The sequence below is a fragment of the Amblyomma americanum genome, chromosome 9 (assembly GCF_052857255.1).
Source record: "Amblyomma americanum isolate KBUSLIRL-KWMA chromosome 9, ASM5285725v1, whole genome shotgun sequence".
NCBI lineage: Eukaryota > Metazoa > Arthropoda > Arachnida > Ixodida > Ixodidae > Amblyomma > Amblyomma americanum.
Genome location: NC_135505.1, coordinates 104,371,494 through 104,396,749, shown reverse-complemented (window position 1 = coordinate 104,396,749; position 25,256 = coordinate 104,371,494). Strand labels below are relative to the sequence as shown.

The following is a 25,256-nucleotide window of genomic DNA, read 5'->3' as shown; positions in this document are numbered from 1 at the left end:
CGAGCAGCATTTAAATGAAAATATATACTGTCACCATTGTGCAACCTGTCGAGTCGCTTTTGTTTCAAGGTAAGGTTGTCTTTCGATACTTTTTCCATAGAAAAGTATTTTTTTCATTTTTAGAATTGGTTAGTTGGGGCCGACCTATATTCCAGTCCGACCTATAGTCCGGCTTTAACGGCAACTCAATTTGTAGGCGGATGCCACCATCTACTCACAGCGCGACTGGGGTTCCCACTGACCAGTGAGCTAGTTACACTTTCTACTCAGAGGCTTCACACACACACACAGCGCTGATACCCAGGCAGTGCGACTAAAAGTGCTTTCGCACTAAAAAAAAGTTTGGTGTCTTGTAGAACACCGTTTCACAATAGGGCTACAGCAGATACTGCCCCACTTACATGGCCTCTTTGAAGTTGGACGTCTGCGACAGAAACACCATGGCAACCTCCTTGTCAAATATTCTGCCCCGCTCCCAGTCCAACGTCATGGTCTGCTCGTTGGTCACCTTCACCTGGATAGGAGAAAACATTGAGGACTGTACCCAGCTGCTCCCACCACAACTTCGGCATGCAAGACAATGCAAAGACACAGCACCACAGCTGCCCTCTCCCCCTAACTAAATACCCATTACCAGCACTACTACTCATTAGTAGCGTCACTGTGAAGTCCACCACAAGATCTTTCTCATCTGTGGAGCCCTTGTGCAGCAATGCGAGGCACACTTCCTTCACTCCACAGCGGGGAGTTAGTTATTTCCCCACTCATCAATCAGCAGTGCAATTGCATTCATTATTGCGGACACATACATGCAGTACAATAAGCCCAAGAGGCATGACAAACCAGGACTGCCTGTCCCCTGATGGCCTTCACTTCTTGATTACACATCATGACAGCACATTAGCATATTATGAACACTATACACCTCATAAAGTTAAAACACAGACATTAAATTTAAGCAATCGTAGATAGGTAGGGCAATTTCATGCCTAAAAAAAAAAACAAATCACTTTCCAAAAACAAGAAAAAAACATGGAGGACGCTTAAGCTTCACCTTTAAGAGTACTAGAATGTGATAGCGTTATAGGGCTACTGCCGCTGATCGGCAACTGCTATCGGCAGGGGCGTGCGGAGAGGGGTGCTGGTTCGGTGCATCGACTGAGCACCATGTAGTGCCGGGAGCAAAAGCTACGCAAGGCCTCCGCCACTGCTGCTCCTGGGATTTATCAAGGATGAACGACGCAACGGAACCACAGCTGCCGGACTGTGGTGACGCTGACGAAGCTGGCTTTTCCACCTCACGGGCTCCATAATGCTCGCGCATTAAAAGATGGCCGTCCTGAAGTTCTACACCGTGCATACGAAGTACTGTCTGGTGCTGAAACTTTTTTCTTCTCCCAGAATAAGCTGCTTCGCTTGATAAAAAAAATAACTAATCGGGTCGAAACAAGTTTTTTCAAACAATGGGCTGAAATTCCGTGACGGTGGAAGTGAGCACCGGGCATGAATTTTTAAAGCTTTAGAGCTATTCATGCTGCTTTTGTGAAACCAGGGGCTGGAAATATATACACATAAATTTTCAGATTCTTCTCCATAGTAGAAAATTCTTCTCCATAGCAGAGGTTATAACAGCTCCATTTTCAGTGAAGCTAGTATTTTTGTCGTTAAGACACAGTAATCTATTGACAGAGGCTAACTTCAATTTGTCCTCATCGACCCTTTAAGGATTCACGTTGTTCCTCCGGATCAACCATAAGATTCTATCACCATGCCCACTTAATGATCAGTATGTTTCATTGGACACAGCCAACATGACCACAGAGAAGATGCAAATGCATAAATAAGTTTTATTGTGACAGCGTTACAGCAAATGCTCTGAGGAAAAGCTATGCACGCTGTCACAGGTTTGGTCAAGAAAGCTGTGACATCACACATTGAGCTGCGAATTGAAAGTGATTAAAAGTCGAGTTATATTGTGACTATATAGTCGTAGCACGAATTGAATGTCACTATGACATACAAGGATGTAAAGTAAATTATTTTCGCTGAAAACAAAATTGGCGTAACTAGTTAAAAATCTAAACCATGACCCTTGGGTTGCGAGTAATACACGTTACCGCTAGGACATTGTTTGGTTTGGTTTATGGGGGTTTAACGTCCGAAAGTGACTCAGCCTATGAGGGACGCCGTAGTGAAGGGCTCCGGAAATTTCGACCACCTGGGGTTCTTTAACGTGCACTGACATCGCACAGCATACGGGCCTCTAGAATTTCGCCTCCATCGAAATTCTACCGCCGCGGCTGGGATTAAACCCGTGTTTTTCGGGCCAGCATCCGAGCGCCATAACCACTCAGCCACTGCGGCGGCTGCCAGGACATTGTGGCACGTTCATTCTACATAGTTAAAGGGAGAACTTCAATGTCGTCTGGTGTATCACATGGTCTAGTATGCCTACTAATGTATGCTAATTAAAGCATGCAATTGAAAGAGGTACTAATCAAGAAAGAATGCACCAAATAACCGTTCAAAAGCAACTTTTCCCTACCTGCACACTGAGGACCCAGTAAGGCTCAGGCTTGAAGGACTGTATCTTGTCGTGACGGTCCACACAAAAGCCCAGCGTTGGCGTCTGGCACGGCCCGAATGAGATGCACGCACTGTCCAGGTTCCCATACTTTCCCTGGAGTTTGCAAACAAAAAAAGAAATAATGGTTCCTGAAAATTTGTTTACCTGGTAAATAACATATTTGCTCATGCAATTTGCACGCCCTTTACCTTACTACCTGAATAAAGAAAAAGCTTTTACTCGCACATTTTACTCTCCCTTCTGCGACAGGCCACCAGCATGCAAGTGGGTGCGTGCAAGGCAGGCTTGGGAAAATCCGCATCATGGTAACAGAAACGTCATCATGGTAACAGAAACCTGGTACACTTCACAAGAAGACGTACTTAGCATGGATGGCTTCAACAGCTTCTACTTAAACAGATGCCGACGCCGAGGTGGCGGCGTATTGCAACTTGTCTCCAACCGCCTTACTTGTAATATGCTCTCCGAATTCTCCGCCATGACAGCTGATTATGAAGTATTAACACTACAAAGCCAAAACACGGTTTTTTCCGTTATATACCGCCCACCGGACGGTAAACCTGACCTCTTTTTCACGTTTCTAGCTAAGTTATTAAGCTTTACATGTTCCAATCAATTGCATCTCATTATTGGTGGCGACTGTAACATAAATTTGCTTGAAGACACTTCCAGCTCCCATGAGTTTCAAACACTTCTAAATTCTTTTCACTGCACTAACGTCATAACAGAACCCACACGCATCACCTCCTGTTCTGATAGTCTTCTTGACTTGCTTATCACAAACAAAACAACGGAGTGCGCCAAATCAGGTGCCGTTGCTGCACAGCTAAGTGATCATTTGCCAATTTATCTGATCTGCAAACAAAATGGTGTTTTGAAAAACTGTGCCAATCCCCCAATGTCTTTTCTTTCACGAAATATTAACCTGAAAACTCTCAATCTTTTTCGAAGTCGGGTGGAATGCACAAACTGGACCTCTGTATATGAATGCACAGATGGAAATCTAGCATATGACACGTTTATGACTGTCCTTAAGAATGTTTACGATAGTTGTTTTCATGTGAAAAGAGTAAAGAGTTCAAAAAAAATTCGCAAACCATGGCTCACAGATGAGTGCCTCGAAATGATACGCGAAAAAGATGAAATGTACTTTCATTTCGTGAAAACTAGAAATCCTGCAGACTTTTCTGCTTTTAAAAAATACAGAAACAAAGTCACGAAGTTCTTGCGGAAATCTAAGAAAGATTACTACGAACATGTGTTTAATGAGGCATCTGGCCGCAGTGACCTCATATGGCGTGAAATAAATCATTTATTGAAACCAGGTACTAAACAGAATGATAGTCTGCAAATCACGATCAACGATCAGCAATTAACTGGTATGCAATTAGCATCTCATTTTAACGAATACTTCACAACTCTTGCAAATAGCAACCATAATGAAAATGCAAAACTCTTTTTAGGTGCACCTAATGCAAACTCTGCTTTTTTTGAACCTATTACACCACAGGAAACTCACTCAGTTTTTATGTCCTGCAAAAACAGCAAAGCCCGAGATATAGACAGGCTGGAAATCAGGCCTATTAAGTTTGTTGTCGACCTCCTGGAAGATGTTATTGCCCATATTTTCAATGTTTGTCTAGCCACTGGTGTCTTTCCAGTGAACATGCAGAGGGCTAAAGTAACTGTCCTGTACAAATCTGGAAACAAAAATGAGCTTTCGAACTACCGCCCAGTTTCGGTGCTGCCAGTTATCTCAAAGGGATTTGAAAAAGTCATCTGTAAAAGGATTATGTCATTTTGTAATAAGCATAATGTTTTGTCGGAGCGCCAGTTTGGTTTCCGCCAAAATCTGTCTACGGAACTGGCTCTTCTAACCCAAAAAGATTTCATTATCAAAGGATTCGAAGAAAGAAAAATAACATTAGGTGTTTACGTTGACTTTTCAAAGGCTTTCAACAGAATTAATCATCAAACTCTTTTCGCTAAATTAGAGCACTACGGTTTTCGTGGCACTGTCTCCTAAGATCTTATTTAGAAAACAGAAAACAATGCGTTTCTATCGGAGAAGAGCAGTCCACATTACGAAGCATAACATGCGGAGTACCACAGGGCAGTGTCCTCGGACCGGTACTCTTCAATATATACATTAATGATATAACACGGGTATCCCCAGAAGCCTCTTTGGTAATTTATGCAGATGACACGAGCTTTTTCATTCAATGTGACGATACGACGGAACTCGAGAAATTAGGAAATATTACCCTGAATAATATGTCACAATGGAGCAAAATTATTTTTTTAGCAATAAACAATAAAAAAACAAAGGCTGTCATTTTTTCGCCATCACAAAAATTTGTTGACCGTTATCTTAATCTCTAATTAGGATCTGAGAAGATAGAAATAACAAAAGAAGTGAAAACGCTCGGTGTCACCTTTCACGAGAACTTGATCTGGGATATCCATGTAGACTGTGTGATTAAATGTCTGGCCAGGGCTTGCGGGATACTTTGCCGATTTAGACAAGTTCTTCCACACAAAATAAAGCTGCTACTTTATAATGCTATTTTCAATCTTCACCTAAACTATTGTAATCTTGTATGGGGAACTACATCACTAACGAACATCAACAAACTCCTTCTTTTACAGAAAAGAGCTCTCCGTCACATAGCAGATGCTCCATACGACGCTCACACAAGTGACCTGTTCCCGTTACTTGGTGTTGTTCCTGTGACACATATGTACGAGCTGAATGCCCTATTAAAATACAAATATTCCCTGAAATTTAATCGGATGCCTTTTCTACGATTATGCAATTTAACAAAACCACCCGAGGTACTGTACAATATAAGAACAAGAGAAGTATGGTTGGTGCCGTTTTCCCGCACGAATCATGGTCAGAACAGACTACAATACATTATGCCTACTTTACTTAACAACTATCTTAATTCAAACACGGACATCCACACACTATCGAAACAACACCTTAAGCGTTTGTTCACTTACAATTTAGGAAGGTAACATCAATGTTTTGAAATCTTGTTTTATTACTGCAGCCTTTTGTACACGTATTTTCAATGGTGGCTGCATTACAGCTGTGTGTCGTAAAACTGTGGTCTGCGTTTCTATGCCTGCAAATGTAGCAGGAAATGTTTGTAGTCCTGTATAGCCATATGTCAATTTCGCCGTTAGATGTTCTTCAGTGTGCAAAATATTGGTGATTAAGTATTAGTATTCGTTTTATTGAATCCATCTCTATCAGTTACATTGAACCGGTATTATTACTTTTTACTAATATGCGGCATTTTGTGTTTGGAATTACTATGTATATTATGTATTTTGTGTTTCTATATATTTTGTGTTTACAATTTCTATGTATACTGCATGCTCTTATCTTCGTACAATTTTTAATCGCAGCTTTGTATTATTTCTGCTGTTATCTGTTGTCAAGAGAAAACAAGGGGTAAGAACCGTTGTCAAGCTGCTCGAGAAGCAGCTTTTTGTTCTTATCCTTGCATTTATTTCTGTATTGAATGAAATGCTAAATAAATTGATTGATTGATTGATTGATTGATTGAGTGATTGATTGATTGGACAAATTTACCAGGCTTGCTTGCGCTGGCGTGCGCTTTCCCGGACGAACAGTTGTGAAATCAAACCTCCGGTAACCTCCAGCAGGTGCCGTAATCCAACACAACCAAACCGCTTGCTGTTTGGTGTGCCACTATTCAGCCGGGCCGCATACAAGGGTCCCGTTTTATCGCCTATTATCTTCATTCGCCTCTGGCTGCTGGCTTTGCGACTGTGTTGTAGCGTGTTTATTGCCTTCACCTGAGCACACGTGGTCATGCCATCCTGTGGGAACTACATAACGTGGGGCAGAGTGGAAGGGGTATGTCATATTTGGAGTGAACGTTTTTTTCTTTTTTTGGCCAGCAAGGGGGTGCGAGCTGAAGGGGGTGACGTTTAGGTTGCAATAAACAGTACTTGTAGCGCATTATGACCTTTGAAGAGTTTTTTAGAATGTGCTTGCAAAATCTTCACGTAACTTGCGTACTCCTTTTTTGAAGCCTCCATTTAAATTTAAATTTTAAAAAATGTGCAAATTACGGCAGTAAATACAGCAGTAAATTGGTGCAATCTTTAATTTCGAGACTGAAAATTATGAGAAAAAAAAATTTGGGCATTTTATGTCTCGCACAGAAACAAGTGCTACTGCAGTCACTCTTGCCGGCAAAGAAAACCCAGAAAGCACACAAATTATGGGACGTTTTCTTGAATAACCCGATTTCTATCCGAATTTCAGCAAAAGAAAATTGCAAACAAATTTTACCGCTTCAATTCAAAGCAAAACAAAAAAACAAACAAAATGATAGGTCCTATGCGTGCGTAGTACAAAGATGCCAAAAACTGTTTTGAAGCTTGTTTGAACGAAGGTGCTAATAAATTTCTTACCTGAAAGTACTTTGTCTGAAAACGAGTGAACGCACAGCCAATGCGGAGATCCAGCTCCTGCCTCGCATCAACGGACCTAGCTTCATTTTCATTTGGCTCAACAAGTTGGTTCATGGCGGCTTTGATGTCCTTTTCAGTGATGGCACTGAACCGAGCCCGAAAAATATACTGCAGAAAAAAAAAGCATGAAGAAAAATCAGTCACCTCAGTTATATCAGATGTCCAATAACTAGACATCAAATTTGAAACACTGAAATCCCAGTAAAAGGCATGTAAGCAGTAAGGTTTCTTGCTTAAGGGAGATGCAGCTTTGAGATCTCAAGAAGTGGCCAAAAAAATTGATTTTTGAACATTGTTCTTTCTGCTTGGGTGCCATGTATTTTATGGTGTCCCAAGTTTTCACTACTGAAATCGATCAGGAAGTACTCTAAAAAAATTGTTTCGTAAACCACACCAGCTGTACACTGCAGCTGAATGCTCAAATAATGGGTGTTTTTCTCTGCTTCAGTTTTTAGCTCAGATACTCACCTTCCCCAGCAGAAATCTTCACGACTGTTTTATCTATTTTGACACCATTATTTTTTTGCAGCCCTAGTATCATAGGGCAGGTAAAGACAATTTGTTTTTCAAATTCATGAATTTTAAATTTGTTGTACGTATGAAATTTTTCTCGCTCTAGATATGTCAATGAACACTGCATTGAGAAATTCAAAACCAAAATTATTGCTTTGCAAAAAAAATCAATTGTAAGATGTCTTGACCTGTGGCAAACCAATAGAGACACTGATTTTGAACCACCCCTTGCAATGCTTTCTTAACATTGCAGTCTTTTCGCAAGATTCAGAGGAAAATATTTATATATGTATTAGAAAATAATTTTCTGCAGATATAATAGTGAAATTTTTGGACAGTAGTAAAAATATTTTATACTCAAAAAATTTCATGTAAACGCATCAAGAAATACAGATTCTTTTGCTGAATGCCACATCTCCTCTTAAAATCACTTCATCTTGACCATTCCCCCATCTGCCTTCTGTGACAACTTACAAAGATTATAATATAAAAAAAGAACAATACAGCTACAAACAATACAAGACTATACTCCAGAGCACATAGCAGGTAACCATTGACGCTACTTTTGCAAGGTTATTGTGTCATTTGTGGATCCACTACAGCAAACACATTTGACCACCACCTACTAACTATCACCAACAAGGCGATCACTTTAAACCAACACTGATCCTGTCATTCCTGAGCCATCAATATGAAAACCATATAAATTCAGACTTTGCAGTGGCCATGAAAGATGCAGACTGCCCATGGCTACGTACCTGTTGATTGTACGACGCCGGCCGTCTCAGTACTGGCTTCACAATGTTGATGACTTCGAAGCAGATATTCTCGCCCTCCTTGTCACAGTCAAGCCACAACACAAGATAATCACAGCCCTGACCCTGAAATGACAAGTTAGAGCAATGGCATGCAATCATTCTTGCTAAGCTAATTACCACGTTCCACTGCAGCAGCAATACAAGATGATAATAATAATAATAATAATACTTAATTCTGCACTCTTACCTCTTTCTCAAGGAATCTCGGCAGCTGAAGCTTTGGGTTCGCTTCTTTCTTCTCCGTTGGAGCATGGAACAGCTCTGCCTGTACAAAATATTAGGCAAGTTAAAGAGGGTGGTGTATGGAAGCAACCAATGTGGGATGCTCTGTGCAAAATGCCCTGCACCAGATTCCCCGTTTCTTCTGCCCCCACACGACAGTCCTGCATCTATTGCTTCAGCACACAATACATTGCATCGGTGTGGACTTTCAATTCCTTGTTTGCATGTTCATACGAGAACTCTCCTAGTTTTAACTCCCTAACAAACACATTTGTTTTTTGAAAATGATACCAAAATGGTCACTTAGTACCTGAGGTGCCAAAAAAAAAATATGCTTTGTACGAGCCCGATCTGCTTTGAACCGGACAAAGAGTGCTAGAAAACACACAACAAGCTGGGCACGTCATAAGCTAGAAATGAACGTGGGCTTATAGCAAGCCTGGCTCGTCCAAGTCAATGATACTAATCTCTCAATCTAGTTAGATTTTGTATTCCCCATTAGTGACTCTTAAAATACTTTCACAACAGCCTCCACACCTTTAGCAGCTGGTCATCTGAACGTCTTTGGGGGCTTTCTTACATTTTATTCTTCCTTCCAGTATGGCTCATGCTTGTGGTTACGATGATAATAAAGTGGCTTTGCATGTGGGGACACTGGCCCTCGTTAACACCCCTTGTCTTTCTCTTGCTATTTGCGCTTTTCCCCAAAGTGTTCGCGTCTTAAGAGACTGGGAAAATGCTTATCGAAGAGCGTGGGGATTACCAGCACAAGGTCCTAAGAACGGGAATGGCAAGCGAGGGTTTCGGCACGGGGTTTCTGGTTCGGGGCACTTGGCATGTGGAAACTACCCTATGCGGGAATGCTTACAGGGTTTTTGCGACGCGGTGCTAATAGGCGCGGGGTTCTTGCGACGGGTGTTTTGCACTCGGGGAGATTATGTTACAATCAAGCGTTGAAGGCTGGTTTCATGTTAAAATTACTTGCGTTTAATCTGCCCAGACCTACACTGTGGGTTACAAAAGGTGGCGTACAACCAGCCTGAAAGTCACTTGCGAGCTTGTAGGTTTCTTTCTTTTTTTTTTTTTTACAGCGGACCAAAATCGCAACGCATGGCCGCCTTTGCATTTCGCCTACGTTGAAATGTGGCCGTTACATAAAGCAAAGCTCACTTGGAGTCTTGCGTTTAAATTTAAATGCTCTTGGCGCTCGCCAAAGGTATCCGCGGTAAAGGGAACTTTCCGATAGATTATTACCTTTTCTAGCTGGAAAAATTACAACTCACGGTTCTCTTTTTATTTTCGTCTCGCTGTATCAGAACTAGCCATGCGGGGGATTTTCACGAGGTATCAACACAGCTCTTAAACGTATGCTGCACATGCACATTCATGTTTCGTCAATCTGCCCAAAGTAGCGGAGGTTCATACAAAACACACCTCGGCCAAATCGCAACAGGTATACGATCTCTACCTGTCAGAATGCTAACAACGCGAATATTTCACAACCCCGAAGGAGCTACAACTCACAACAGTCAAAATTTCGACGGCGTGACATACTCACAGGGTCCACCCTGTCCCAACTGTTGTACTTGCTGAGGAAATCTGTGGTCATAACGTGGCCGCACACCGATGTCATCTTGAAGCGTGCCGGCTCATTGTAGAACTTGCCGACATACTCGTAAACGGTGCAGGCGCTGCTCAGGCCCTTCCGCGGCTTCATGCTGCCGTTGGAGAGAATGGCAGCCAGCGATTGAGCCAGGGCTGGCTTCTCCGCGACCATAAGAACGTTCTTCATGGTGGATACCTAGCGAGTTTCTCTCGCTAACCAAGCCTTCGCGACAGCGACATGTTGGATTTGATGCGGATGGAGGCGCGTTGCCAAGACGCGCCGCCAGATGGCCGAGGTGTTGCTAGGAAACAACTGGACAGCTGATTGCAGTTGTTAAAATAGATATATGATTACCACTCACTTTTTTTGAACTTTGAAGCGTTGAGGCATTGGTTGCCGAAATATCCCCAGCGCCAAATTAAACGTGAAATGAAAGTTAATATCTAAACTCAAAACACAATAACATGAGCTTCAGGAGTGTATATATACCAGCAGGTCATAAACACTTGAAAAGGAAGGGCCTTCAAAGTAAAATTCAGACCAACTTCTACAAATGACAGAGGGAATCGTTTGTTACTCCAATCATGACTACGGTATTCATGACCAAGTCTACTTTGTGGCCCTTTTGACGGGTGCTACCAACTTTTAATTTGAATTTTGATCACGTATCTCTTGGATGTGCCGGATGTAGGCGACGAGAATTGGTCAGAGAACGGGCTGCAGGGAGATTGGGGGAGTGATCCACCGGGCCCACGTGCCTACTGATAGGCACCTCGTGCCTGATAGGCACGATGTGTGAGGGAAATATGGTGGCGGAGTGACAGAAACATGGTGGCGCGGGGGCTCAGGGGTTGGGCACTCGGCTACTGATCCGGAGTACCCAAACTCGAAACCGACCGCGGCGGCAGCGTTTTGATGGTGGAGGAGGAGGAGGATAATAAACATTATATTTAAATAGCAGGCTGAGGTTCTTGAGGGTGAAGCCCTTATTCCAGGGTCCCACTGGCTCTAGCGGCTCGTTCGGCTTGGTCCAAGGTTGCGTGCTGGCTTCCCATGTCCTGCCGGGCGAGTCGCGCCTCCCACGACCTTTCAAGTTCGTTACGTGTGACGAGGGGGAGTTTCCCTCTGCTGGTCTTTGTTTGCAATGCCAAGTGATGTGTGTAAGGGTTGGTGTGTCGCCGCACCAAGGACAGCAGTCACCGTTTTCATTCGTCTCCAGTCCCTGGATTGCCAGCGTGTGAGATTAGGGTGGGGTGGCGCCATTGTCTGCCTTGCGCTTCTTTGGCAGTCGAGGATATCTTGCGGCAGCGCAGGTGTGAGGTATTCCTCCCGGGTCGATGTTTCCGCGGCTCGTAAAATTAGTTCTCGAGCCAGGCGGTCCGCCCGTTCGTTTCCCTGTACACCTTCATGAGCGCGCGGCACCTTGTGATGATGTGATCTTCTCGGAGGTTGGTTCCTAGTATGCCTAGGACGCTCCGAGGGAGGACGCCTCTGAGAAACAGTCGGCAAAGCTTCTTGCAAATCCCTGAGAACACGTGCAGATTGCCTTTTGCCATTTGCCGCTCGTATGGCTAGTGTTATGGCTACCACTTCGGCCACGGCCGTGCTCTTGGTGCGGATGGTAGCCGACGTGATTGATTGGTTTCCTCTAGTGGCGACCACAGCAAATGCTCTCAGCCTCAAGGGGTAGGGAGTTGCGTCTGTGTAGTGAGTGTTTGGGTCGTTACGTAACCGTTCGAGTGCCACCTCTCTCGCTCGCCTGCGGCCGGCGTTAAACATGGGGTGCATGTTCTTGGGTATTGGGTCCATGTGTATGCGGTCCCTGTCTTGTCAGTGTATTTGGTGCGTCTCTTCCCTGCAGAATTGGGGTGCCAAGGGGTAGTGAAGTCTCTGTAATAAAGCCCTACCTTGGGTTGTCAAGTTGAGTCTCTCTCTCTCTGCGCGATCAAGACTGCCGCGGCGCGTTCATCGTATATGTTTTGTAAATACCCAGACTCTCCAGACGCTCTGTGCCAGTGCAGTCAGGGAGGCCCAGTGCAGCTTTTTAGGCAGTGCGTACGAGTACGTTGGCCTGCTCTGCTTCATATCTGCGTGAAAGCTGGTATGGAAGAGCGTACGTAATGCGGCTGATGACTGAGACCAGTCTCCTAGTGTCGTCCTCCTTCATGCCGTCCTTACTGCGGGCGATTCTTCTTATGAGTCTCGATACACTCCTGGCCGTGTGTTTGAGTTTGTTTAGCGTTGACGATACGCTGCCCGTCTCCTGATGCCTTAGCGTTTCGCCTCCATCGAAACGCTAAGGCGCCCGTGTGCTGTGCGATGTCAGTGCACGTTGAAGATCCCCAGGTGGTCGAAATTATTCCGGAGCCCTCCACTACGGTACCTCTTTCTTCCTTTCTTCTCTTATTCTCTCCTTTATCCCTTCCCTTACGGCGCGGTTCAGGTGTCCGCCGATATGTGAGACATATACTGCGCCATCTCCTTTCCCCAAAAATCAATTTCATTCTTTTCATAACCAATATATGCACGAATGTCTGATGGATGCTCCCCACACAAGATACAGGTGGGGTTGCCAGGTTTGTAAAGTATATATTGGAAATAAAGTTCACAGGGAAGGGAGATTGTGGCAGTCAAATGAGAGTGGCGTCGGCACGGCACAAGAAATGGGAGGGGGAGGGAAATGAGGGGCTCTTTAAGGTAAGCAAACCAATAGACACGGAAACAACAGAAAGCATAGGGGGTACGTTTCCATTTTTTTTAATTTGTGCTGTGATCAATGGGAAATCTGTAGTGCACTAGCTTTATGGCTGATATTTCATTAGAAAGTAAAAGAAAAAACAACCACACGCCATCAGTGGGAACCGCGGACCGACGACCTCCGTGTATGTCGCGCCTACGCTGCTCTACGAACTGAACTATGGCGGCGGTTGTTCAGTCTTTTATTCTTCGGGGTGTGTATGTTGACTGTAACCATAGAGAACGAGTTTTCAACCTGCGGGGAGGGGGAATTTAGCACCCTCTCTCTTAGCACATCGCACAGTACACGGCACTGTAGAATTTCGCCTCCATCGAAATTAGGCCGCTGCGGCCGGGGCCGAACCCGCGTCTTTCGGGTCAGCAGCCCGAGCGTCATAACCACTGAGCCACCGCGACGGCCTCCAAGAGAAAAGGGTCTGAGGCGCAATTAGCTTGTTTAAAACACAAAAGCTAAGCAGTTTAATGGACAAGCCTTTGCAAACTGCACTTGCGTAACGTTGCCAGGTTCAGATTCTAATGGCGGCCTCTCTGGAGCCAGAGATTCTTCACAGGTCTGACCGCCGCCGCGGTCAGTTGCTCCGCAGCCGCTGGGGACTGAGAAAGTAAGCGTAGCAGGGGGCGGAGAAGGTTAGGTGGGCGGATGAGATTAAGAAGTTTTGCAGGCAAAGGGTGGATGCAGCTGGCAAAGGATAGGGTTAATTGGAGAGACATGGGAGAGGGCTTTGCCCTGCAGTGGGTGTAGTAAGGCTGGTGATGATGATGATGACTTTCGTAACAGGCTAAGAACCTAGCCTTGACGTCCTCATATGAGAGCTTGTAAAGGACTGTCAACTACACTTATTATTGCTACCAGGGCAAAAAAGGTTTAATTTGGTTAGTTTGTCCAGAAAAGTTGCAAAATGAACAACACTCCTGAGACAGCAGTTAAAGAGGCTGTGAAGGGGGCTCTAATAAAGTTGCGGAATGCCTGGGATATTGAAGCACGCCGCTTCACGAATAGTGTCCAGCAAGGATTTTTTAAATACACTTTGTATAAGCTGAGTTATCTGTAGTTAAAATTTGAATTTCAGCGTCTTCGCGCCTTTCCTTCTCCTCTCATTTTTTGCACGCTGGAAGGTAGGCGCTCCTTCGCCGACCCCACTCTGGGAGCTACGACCCGCCGTAGCTAAGCGACTTATTGGCCGCGGCCACGGTAGCTGCCTGACGTCAGAAAGAATCTAACCAATGGCCACCTCTCACCTTGTCTGCGCAGATGCGGGGGACGGAGGAGGGTGCGAGCATGAAACAGTCGCCGGGAAGGGCTCGCCAACTTTTGACGCGCGATTGTGGGTCGTCTGCTGCGTGTAGAAGAGTATTATTTGGCTGTGCTTTTCATGGCAACACAATGCAATGATTAAGTGAGTTAATGTGCTCTCCTCGGAAGGCGTTTCGGAGCCCATTTAAGGTATTGAGAACCTCGGGATATATACTATCGCGGTCAAGAGTTAACAGGAAGGCGTTTCTCAGAAAAACGCGTTCATTAATGTAGCTCTGCCTTACGACCCAGAGGCGTACACTTTTGATCGTGATAGTATATCCTTTATCATGCTGATTTCTTCTGTGCACCATTTTCCTCTTTGTTTTCTACCGCAGCAAAAAGCATGAAAGAGCGAGAGGTTGTGCACACATCCGTAAGCGGGCCATTTCGCACTGCTTTCACTTTTTGTTTGACTACCACAATAGAAAGCTTCAAAAATACGGCTTGCCCTTGCATGAGGTCAACAGGGTCGAAAGGCTTTAGACAGTGTGATCAGCCTTAGATACTCCCCCGAAACATTATTATTGCATTCTGTGGTTGCTACAGTTGTTGCAAATCATAATTTTATACGTAAAATATATTTCGAATAGTAACCAAAAAATACTGTCCGAAATTTTTCTTTCAGCGCGAATGACAGCCGGCGGGTCACTTGTCCTGTTCAGTGTTCTGCTAACTGAGGCTTGCACAATGTGCTTCATAAAGCATAAGCCCTCGGCAGGCCAGCGCATTCAAGACTATTTGGTAATGGCTACCGGCGGTCCGAATTTGGAGTTTTGCGTTCCATTTGGTGCTTCTAGTTGCACGCCAGCTTGTGCTGAATCTTGTGCTGCAAGTAGAGCTTCGACTTGTGCTGTAAGTTGCGCTGCAACATGCGTTGCAATTTGCGCTGCATCTTGTTCAGCAACTGCTCTCCCCACTTGCGCTTCAGGCTTTGCTTCAGCCTGTGCTCTACCTTGTGCTCTGGCTTGTGCTGCAGCTTCAGCTAAAGCTTGCACTGCGAATTGTTGCGCGAATTGTACTGCAATTTTCGCAGCGGCTTGAACAGCAGCTTGTGCCGCAGCTTGCGCTGCAGCATGTCCTTGCGAGTGCGCAGCAGCTTGTGATGAAGCTTGGGCTGCAGCTTTTAGAGCAGCTTGCGCTGAAGCTTGTACAGCCGCTTGCACAGCAGCTTGTACAGCAGCTTGTAAAGCAGCTTGTGCTAGATTCCGGGCTTGAGCTTGACCTCGTGCTGCGGCTTGTGCTTCAACTGGCGTCGCAGATGGTGTTGAAGATGGTGTTGCAGCTTTTGTTGCAGCTTGTAATACGGCTTGTGCTACTGCTTGTGCTACCGCTTGTGCTACAGCTTGTCCTGGAGCTTGTGCTTGAGCTTGTGCTTTTGTTAGTGCTGGAGCTTGTGCTGCTACTTCCGCAGCGGCTGGCGCAGCAGCTTCTGAAGCGTTCTCTTGCAGCTTGTTCATTACCTCGTGCTTGAGATACTGCAGTCGTGTGAGCAGCGTTTCGAACTGGAACGTGGCAACAAGCGAAGGGCTGTAGGCGTCCTTCATTTCTGTGCCCGTCATGTGCAGCTGGTCCTTAATGGCGTTTTCGTACTTCACATATGACTCGAGGAAAGAGTCCAGGATCAGCTTCCTGAAGGGCGGTGGGCAGTGAGGGTCGTCCTCCAGGGCGGCTTCCACCTGGTTGCACACGGCCGCCCTCAACGTCTCGTGGCGGACGAACAGGTCGTACATGTCCGACTCATCTGATTTTTCTTGTCTGTAGTTACCGTTGAAGTAGGGGTGTCTGCCCATCAGCGCCTGGACGGCTACCAACACACTGGCGAGGCTCTGAGAAGGACTCCGACCCGGTCCATGTGCCGTTCCGAGGGCGCTTACGCAGACCTTGCCGTTGTTGTAGAGGCTGGCGTTGAAGCGAACGCGGCCAGCATCAGTCGTCACGTGACGCATGCGAGGCGGGCTGGCCGGATAGTCCGGGGGGAAACGGAGAAGAAACTGGAAGAACCCGCCCTCGTACGGCGTTCCGGTAGCGCCCACAATGAGAACATGCATACTAGTGACGTTTCTGTCCTCGGGCGAGATGAAGACCCCCTCCGGCGGATTGGCATGGAACTCGGCGATATCTTTCTGGATTCGCAACAAGCACTCCCTCGATGGCTGCTCCGTCTCATACTTGAGTGGGTCCCAGGAGTTGACATCCCGCAGGTTTGCTTGCATCATTGGGAATTTTCGACGCTATCGGTGGACGGCAATTTTGAAAAGCGAGGAACGTTTGTAGTTGTGCCCTCGAGAGCTCCGAATGCTAGCCACTCATGCCGTCCTCATCCTCTTCAACCCGTGTGACGCTGCTTCTTTTTCTTTTCATACAACAGCCAATGCTCAACTTTTACTAATGCGAAAGCATTAGATGGCTATGTTGACGCCAAAAGCGCCCGCAAAAGGCTTCGCCGGAGCTTGATCCCGGACCCGCCGCTGTGGCTCAGTGGTTAGAGCACTCGGCTACTGATCCGGAGTTCCCGGGTTCGAAACAGCCGCGGCGGCTACGTTTTTATGGAGGAAAAACGCCAAGGCACCCGTGTGCTGTGCGATGTCAGTGCACGTTAAAGATCCACAGGTGGTCGAAATTATTCCGGAGCCCTCCACTACGGCACCTCTTCCTTTTTTCTTTCACTCCCTCCTTTAATCCTTCCCTTACGGCGCGGTTCAGGTGTCCAACGATATGTGACAGATAGCGCGCCATTTCCTTTCCCCCAAAACAAATTATTATTAATAATAATATTATTAGCTTGATCCTAACCGCCACGGTGGCTCAGTGGTTAAGGCGCTCGTCTACTGAACAGGTGTACCCGGGTTCGAACCCGACCGCGGAGGCCGCGTTTCGACTGAGGCGAAAAGCAAAAGGCGCCGTGTGCTGCGTGATGTCACTGCTCGTTAAAGATCCCCAGGTGGCCGATATTATTCCGGAGCCCTCCACTTCGGCGTCTCTTTCTTCCTTTCATCTTTCACTCTCTCCTTTATCCCTTCTCTTACGGCGCGGTTCAGGTGTCCGCCAATATGTGAGACAGATACTGCGCCATTTCCTTTCCACGAGACAGATACTGCGCCATTTCCTTTCCACGAAAACCAATTATTACTAGTATTATTGTTTCCGTAGCTTGTTCTCTCTGATGCAGCGTGGTCTTCTAGTGCATCGAAGAGGAAGGACGAAGGTTTGTTAGTGCTGGGTGAAGCATATGGACGCTGCAGTTGGGTGGGCGGCCCGCACCTTAGCTAAGCTTGTGCAGCCGGCAAATGGCTGGTTGGTTGCTTATCTAGAGTGTAGACTTCTCTTTCCGAGGCTCCACACAGACAATGGCTAGATTTTCATTAAATGCCACTGGAAATGTCTTCTGAAGAAATGTGGTAGAAACAATATCCTTCTGCCATTTTCAGAATTTTGTGAGGTGGCTTTTTCGTTAGGTGTAACTGCATCTCGTAGTTAATATTATTAGCCAGTCCCAAGCCTGGGTGAATAAGAGGGTTAGTGTGAGGAAGGGCATGCGGTTTGAGCACAATGGCACAAAATTAAACTGAGTCTTTCCGCTGTTTCTGGTAGTGCTACAGCGTATTGATTAGGAGACCAGCATTGCAGTTATCTCCCACGTGATGTTTGAATTATTAATGGTTCATTGCAAGAAGAGCGGATTCGAATTACGGATAGCGTGCAACACTTCCTTTCATATTAGGACAGCTTAATTCATAGTAGGCAGCATGATTGGCCAGCAAACAGAGGGAGCCGAAGTAGAATCGACTTTTGAGCTAGTTGTATAGCATCATGGAAAAAATAAAGCGCACTCAGGACAATGGACAAGAAAGACCAAACAACACAAGCGCTTACTCGCAACTGGGCCGACATGGCCATTAACAGAAATATAGGGTTCTCTGTGCGCAAGACGGAAGATGGAAAGGTGAAAAAGCATCTGAACTGGGAAACGGTACAAGCACTACTAAAATATGGCTTCAAGGAAGGAAGGAATGCTAAATGTACAGTCCTGGCAGTGTAAGTGCAAAAGCTGCGCTAAAGTAGGTAAATCTGGCTAATTACTGACTGTCTAATCATGGCACTGTTAGATATCGGTGAAGTTAAGTATGTAAAAAGCGCCTTATTCCACAGAGAAGAGTAACCAACCTTCTAAAAACCACTCCATATTATGGACGATGTAAGAAAAGTTGAGACGGGGAAGGACCGGAAAAGGTCTTCGGGGACGATCGGAATGGACGGATTGTGCACTACAAGGAATGAATGGAAAGAGTGAACGCGGATACGGCTATACGGAGAAGAAACAAAGCACAGAGAGAAAAATAAATAATCTTCGGAGCTGCTTTCAGCATGGATTTCGTAAAATCATTCAGCAGGACAAGAGAGCAAATTGTCACTCACAAACGTTGCGGACGAGTGGACAAATCGTCTAACCCTTGTACTGAAGGAAGGCCCTTAAAAGAAGTGAACAGTTGCGAAGTAATGCCTAGTTCCCACTCGGCAATAAACATTGGCCTGTGCTTAATGGCCTTGAACATCGATGGCTGTTGCTGCAGAAAAACAGATAAAGAACCAACGAAGACCACGACCACGAAAAATCAACTGGCTCAACTTTACTGGCAGGACAAGCTTGGATAACGAGTGCAGTGGACAGCACTTGCACAAACGGGAGGCATGCAGGAGTGGTTGCAAAGAAATGCTTGGCCAATCAAGAGCACCGGAAATAAAGATTTAGGGCAAATCTTGAAGAAACACTGGAAACGGCGAAGAAATAAGATGTTGGGACGATCAGATTCAAGCGGCAGCAAAAGCGAAGACACTGGGGTCGGTGATGTTGAACGCCACAGAGGATGGAGCCAACCGGCAGCTCTACAATTCGGCGATGAAGCAAACGAACAGTAAAGAAGTTTAAGCGTGGGACAAGGTTAGCGAGACACTCAGTGAGTCAGTGAATGAAAGGAGCAGAATATCCAAAGCTTCGCGAAAGTTTGGCATAAGGTGGTGGTGGTGGTAGTGGTTTCCTTATTAAAATAATATTAAAAAGGAAGGAAAATATTTTTGCATCTGCCATCGATACTGAAGCACCTGAGCAAGGGCAGCGGAAATAAAGGATAGCAGGCAGAATGCAGAAATGAACTTAAAAAAGTGAGGGGACAGGAAGAGAGTATAGGGAGAGAAGTAATAAGTAAAAATAATAAGAATTAGTTCTTGGGGAAAGGAAATGGCGCAGTATCTTCCTCATATATCGGCGGACACGTGGACCACGGCGTAAGAGGCGGAGGGAGTTAAAGAAGAAAGGAAGAAAGAGGTGCCGTAGTGGAGGGCTCAGGTATAATTTAGACCACCTGGGGATCTTTAACGTGCGCTGACATCGCACAGCACACGGGCGTCTTAGCGTTTTTCCTCCACAAAAACGCAGCCGCCGCGGTCGGTCCCGAAGCCCGGACCTCCGGATCAGTTGCCGAGCGCCCTACAATCGTACTTCAGCACTATCCTACTTCACTATCCTGCACTATTCTATTTCAGCACTACCATACTCTCCTACTGTCCGCACGCGGCCGCGAGCGTGGTTCGGCTTCAGCGAGTAGAGAGGCGCGTCCACTTTTCTTTCTTCCTATCAGCACAGCAGCTGCAGCACCCTGGGATCCCAAACGTGCACTGGCGTCGCACAGCACATGGGCGCCTTCGGGGTCAGGGGGAGAGAGAAGTCTTGGTGCTTGGATTATCTAGTCATTATCTGTATCTGGGTTCGTGGTATCGCAACACACGGAATTTGCAGATTCCAAGGCCGCATACAGACATAACCTAAACGGCGCGGCGACGCCGGCCGCACACCACATTCTTGTCACACGCACCTCTCTCGACCGAACGATTACTTTGTCGTGGATCCCTGGGCATTCCTCGATCGCCGGTAATGAGTGCGTTCATGCGCTGGCCCGATAACTCTTCTCCCGGACACCGGACGATCAGGCGCCCAACCCCGCGCAAGAGTTCACATTCAATTACCTTTGGGAATGTCCTTCCCCACAGGCAGTACCCCATCCCCAATCCCACTCATTCTTTCTTGGAGGCTGCTTTACGAACCGCTCAGACAGCCGGCCAGAAATGGCTGGCGGATCGGGGTTTATCTGAAGCACAATCTTGTGGACTTCTGGACGCGTAGGGGACCACCCTGGAAGATGTTTTTGTCCAATTAAAGTTGCTTCCTTCCCTCTATCCACATCGGTCTTTTCTACATATCATCAAACCAGGAGTCTTCTACGTGGGCGCCTTCAGCCCGGTTCCCAGGGGATGGTACACGGCTGCGGTCATCCACGGAAGCAAAACAGTACACGACCTTACTTTCAAGCCCCAGTCAGCAATTCACGCAGAAGAGGTTGCCATCGCCCTGGCAGCCTCCAACTCCTCCTCCAAATATATAATCACCTTCTCACGAGGGCATTGTCGAAACGTCGAGCAAAGGTGGGCTACTCCCCTGCCTTATCGCATCTATCAAAATTGTAGCCGATACTAATGACGCGCACAACCTGGACACTTTTCTCATTGTGTAAATTGTTTGTATATATTACTTCTCCCTTTATCCTCTCTTCCTGTCCTCTCACCTCTTTCATTTAATTTCTCTATTCTGCCTGCTATCCTTTATTTCCGCTGCCCCAGCTCAGGTGCTTCAGCATCGATGGCAGATGTCGGGGCTAGCAAAAATCCCCTCCTTCCCCCCACTATTATTTTAATAAAACACCACTACCACCACCAGACTCGGATCCTCCGCACTGATCTCTCGTTTGGGCTCTAGGTCACCAACGCCTCCGCGGAAACGAAGCAGCTGACGCCGCTGCCCGCGCGCTGTCTCTCCGGGCATTTCCCGAAGGACCCATAGCTGACCAGGACTCATATTTCAATCCGGTTTACACTTTTAAGGAAATATGCGATTATTACAAATGCACGCACCAAACTCTTCCCACCCCGTGCAAAGGGCTGGGGAAGGTCAACGAGCGGGTATTCCTTCGCCTGCTCACTAACACGATGCTGTGCCCAGCAACTCTAAAACATTTCGATCCTCAATTCGACGGGCGGTGCTCACACTGTGGGGAGGTGTCTGACACCTACCTCATGGTGTGGGCCTGTCAGCAGAACCCATCCCTAAACTCCTATTAAATATCCCACCCGAGAGGACTGGGAGGCGACCCTGTCCAACTGCTGCAACCTCAGGGCCCAAAGAGCCTTAACGCAGCGCGCCAGGGCGGCGGCAACCGCTAATGGGGTGCCTGACTAGGCATCCCACCTAGTGGTTATAAGGGCGTCACCCTTCAGGTCACGACCCCCAACGCCTTTCTCTATCATTAATAAATGTTTTCACCTCCATCACCACCATCGAAACGCGGCCAGCGGGGTCGGATTCGAACCCGTGTAATCCGGATCAGTAGCTGCTTTATCAGGATCAGGAGCTGCTTTATTTCATTTTACCGTCTCTCATGCTTTCACCTCAGCTCCCCCCACGCCCCCCCGCATCTGTGTAACACCCGCGGCGCGCCCAAACCCACACTTTCTCACTACCTGGGGGAATGCCCTTCCCCACAGGCAGAACCCCCCATCTCCAATCCCAATCATTCTTCTTGGAAGGCTGCACTGAAAACTGGGTTTTTTGGGGAATGGAAATGGAGCAGTATGTCTCACATCTCGGTATATGCTCGTCAGGGAGATCAACGAATGAACGCCGTGAGCGGACGCACTTCACCTCGGCACCGTGGATTTTTACTCGGGATGGCGAATTTTCGACATGAAATGGACTGATACCATCCATATTCGGTCAGTGAAGGTGTTCGGTGCCCGATCCCCCCCTTTTCTGTGCAATTCCGACCACTTTTGCCCGAAAAAGACTCTAACGCTCCGAGCCAGGCGCGGAACGCTAGGCCTCGCGTTGTGCCTAGCACAAGGGTGGTCCTCCAGCCCACGCCTCGCCCCGCGCCACGCTGCGCGGCGCTGAAAATGAGCTCGGAGGCGTCCCTGCTACCCACAGCAAATGAAGGCTTGGATTCCGACATGGACTTAACCGACTCTCAAGACCGAACGGAAAACGGTCCGACGACCAGTTCGTCCACGGCCTCGCCACCGCCTACTACCCCTCTGCCCAACGGCTGGAAGATAGCTGTGATGACCCCCATAATGCGCAGGTCCACACGGGACGGAGAGGCAAAGAGACACCGTATGGCTCAGTTTAAACAAACATGTATATTCAATAATTACACATGATTAAGATTATACATCAGAGGCTGGGGCGTCCGAGCTTACGTGCCGACGACTTCATGGGGGCGATGGAGTGGCTCCGGAGTTGGGCTCGAGCGGTTGCTGGCAGAAGCTGCACGCTGACGGGCTTCGGCGCTGAAGGCCCTCTTGGCAAACGATGTCGTCCTGAGCGTGCTTGCAGTAGAATTTCAATAGTCGTCCGTTTCTTCGAGGATGGTTCACAAACCCTTCCTCTAGTGTCGTTCGGCTTGGAAGATGAACAGGAGCTTGTAGATGATGACAGCAGAGCATAATTTTACAACAGAACAAACTTTGCACTTCTTTACTCATCGACCGGGCAGGTTAGTGCCTAAGTAGCATCACATTACATGCTAAGCATGGAGCCCCAGCTCAGACTGGACTGCATCCGTTTACATGTGCTTTTAAGCACTTGATTAACAAAGGACTAAGGGCGGTCATTTCCAGTGGCCCGCCCAAAGCATCAATTCTCCAATCCAAAATAACATGCGAGATGGGGACCACCCCTTTGGGCTGGGCTTAGCCTCGAACCCAGAGTCTGTTAACAATACAAACTAAATAAACAACAAAAACGCCACCACTCTCTCTCAAGTGAGAGTATACACAGGCTCTCTCTTCGGAGCTAATTCACTAGCGCCTGTCTTTCCACATTCTTGGCGAGTACTGCCTGTCCGCCATGACAGGTGTCCGTCGCGGCCCTTCTGGGAAGCTGTGGGTGCCTTCCCGGCGATAGCCCACGACAAAGGGGGGGGGGAGGGAAAGAATGTCGTCTTCGCGGTATCGCATAGCGTCGGCTGTGGTACGACGCGCTCTGGCCCGCTGACAGCTCCTTTGTCCTGGAATGTAACCGGAAATTGGGGAGGATAAAGCCTGTTTCCCCGGGGCGGCGGCGGATCCGGTTTTTCTGGTCGTCACTCAAAGAGCATGGCTGGGTAATTGATGATGCCGCTGTCACGGGTCTCCGTCTACGCCGCGCCGTCGAACGTGGATCCTCGAAGCACACACGGAATGTCACACTCGCTCACCCTCCAGAAGAATGTTCTCCGAACATTTGAGTCCACGCAGCTCCCCTTGTCTTTCTGAATCGCCTCGCACAGTGCGTCCGACAAAACACTTTTCGCTGCACTCAACACCACTGCACAACACCATATGCCTCCGCTGTCAATACTGGCGTCTCCAGGGGCAGCACTGATCTTCTTTTACAGATAAACATGAAACTCAGCACCCAAGCCTCTCTTTTCTAGTCCAAACTGGACGAAATAAATTTACCACAGTTACAAAGGAGCTCCCACTTCTAGCACGATCACGGCACAGACAAAAATATAGATAACGAAAGGAAGTAGGGCAGGTTCTGCATGCGCTCCGCATGCTCTCCTGTGCAGGTGTTACTTAATGACAGAAAGGTTTAACTACCAACTCCGATAACTTAACACATAAGCACATAGCAATGTTATGAGCTGCGGCATTACACAATTCTAACCAGTTCACAACTCCGCTTTGTTTACGCCATTAGTCCGACTTAGCTTTCCGATTTCGCAGCGGATATCGGCCTTCATGAGTCATACTAAGTAAGTCTGTGCCCCTTTGTCTGCTTTGGGACTCGCGAGGGCTCGTGGCAGGAGCCTCTCCTGGCGTTATCTGCGCGGCAACCTCGCGCGCTTCTTCTTCTAGCAATGCATGAAGTAAATCCGGTGGCATTCCGGCCGTCACCTCGGGCGCCTGCCGAACAAATGCAGGAGAGGGCGTTTCTTGCGAACTATCTGCGCGCTCCGCTTCACTTCTGTCCCCATCAAAATCCGCGCTTTCCCTTTCCTCATTTCGTGAATACTGAACCGGTGCCGACTTGAGGCGATTTGCGTGTATCCTTATCAAACGCCGGTTCACGTCTCGGACTCTGAAGTTTACCGGAGAAAGCTTCTCGACAACCTCGCACGGTCCTCTCCACTTCGTCTGGAACTTACGAGCTAGCCCAATCTGCCTTTGGCAGTTTTCAATGTACACGCTGTCCCCCACATTAAACGGCGCGTCTCTAGCACTGCGATCGTGCACCTCCTTCCTGCGCTTCGCCGCTTTCTTTAAGGACTCCTTTGCGATGTCCCTCGCCACTTGCAAGCGCGATTCTAGCTCAACCTTATAGTCGTCCAGTGAAGCGTATGGGACACGACGGGGGCCCTCTGGCACTTCACTAGGCTGGTCCGGGTCTCGGCCGTAGAGAAGAAAGAATGGCGATTCGCCCGTGCTCTCGTGTGCTGCGGAATTGTAGGCAAACATTGCATACGGGAGCCACAAGTCCCAGTCCCGCTGGTCGCGCGAAACAAAATGCGACAGGAACCCGGCCACGGTTTGGTTCAGTCGCTCCACCGCGCCGTTGCAAGCCGGATGGTACGGTGTTGTCTGCTTCTTAGCGATCTTAAGCAGCTCGCAAACTCTCCTCATTAGCTGCGACACGAAGTTCGTTCCCCGATCTGTCAAGAGTTGCCTCGGGGGTCCATGTCGGAGCACGATTTGTTCGACAAATGCTCTTGCAACCGTGTCTGCCTTCTGATCTGGGAGTGCTACCGCTTCCGCGTATTTTGAAAGGTGGTCGACAAATACTAAAATGTACTTGTTTCCGGAAGTGGTCGTGGGCAATGGGCCCATTATGTCCATACCTGTCCGCTCGAA

General features: G+C 47.4%; 1 protein-coding gene and 1 pseudogene across 2 annotated transcripts in view; both read right to left on the bottom strand.

Moving 5' to 3' along the window:
* The window catches only part of Top3beta (DNA topoisomerase 3-beta), a 44,302-nt gene extending 33,773 nt beyond the window's left edge, over nucleotides 1–10,529 (bottom strand). The window contains exons 1-6 of one of the 2 annotated variants that reach the window (XM_077636655.1): nucleotides 10,214–10,529; nucleotides 8,621–8,698; nucleotides 8,374–8,496; nucleotides 7,043–7,210; nucleotides 2,546–2,680; nucleotides 402–514 (exon numbers count right to left, since the gene is read on the bottom strand). In XM_077636655.1, the coding sequence (XP_077492781.1) occupies nucleotides 402–514; nucleotides 2,546–2,680; nucleotides 7,043–7,210; nucleotides 8,374–8,496; nucleotides 8,621–8,698; nucleotides 10,214–10,447 (851 nt within the window). In that variant the 5' untranslated portion in view covers nucleotides 10,448–10,529. The remainder of the gene's footprint in view (nucleotides 1–401; nucleotides 515–2,545; nucleotides 2,681–7,042; nucleotides 7,211–8,373; nucleotides 8,497–8,620; nucleotides 8,699–10,213) is intronic. The other variant, XM_077636654.1, reaches the window with a different exon arrangement.
* A 4,579-nt stretch (nucleotides 10,530–15,108) lies between these two features.
* LOC144103562 (ubiquitin-conjugating enzyme E2 Z pseudogene) lies at nucleotides 15,109–16,528 on the bottom strand (annotated as a pseudogene).
* Nucleotides 16,529–25,256: the final 8,728 nt, after the last annotated feature.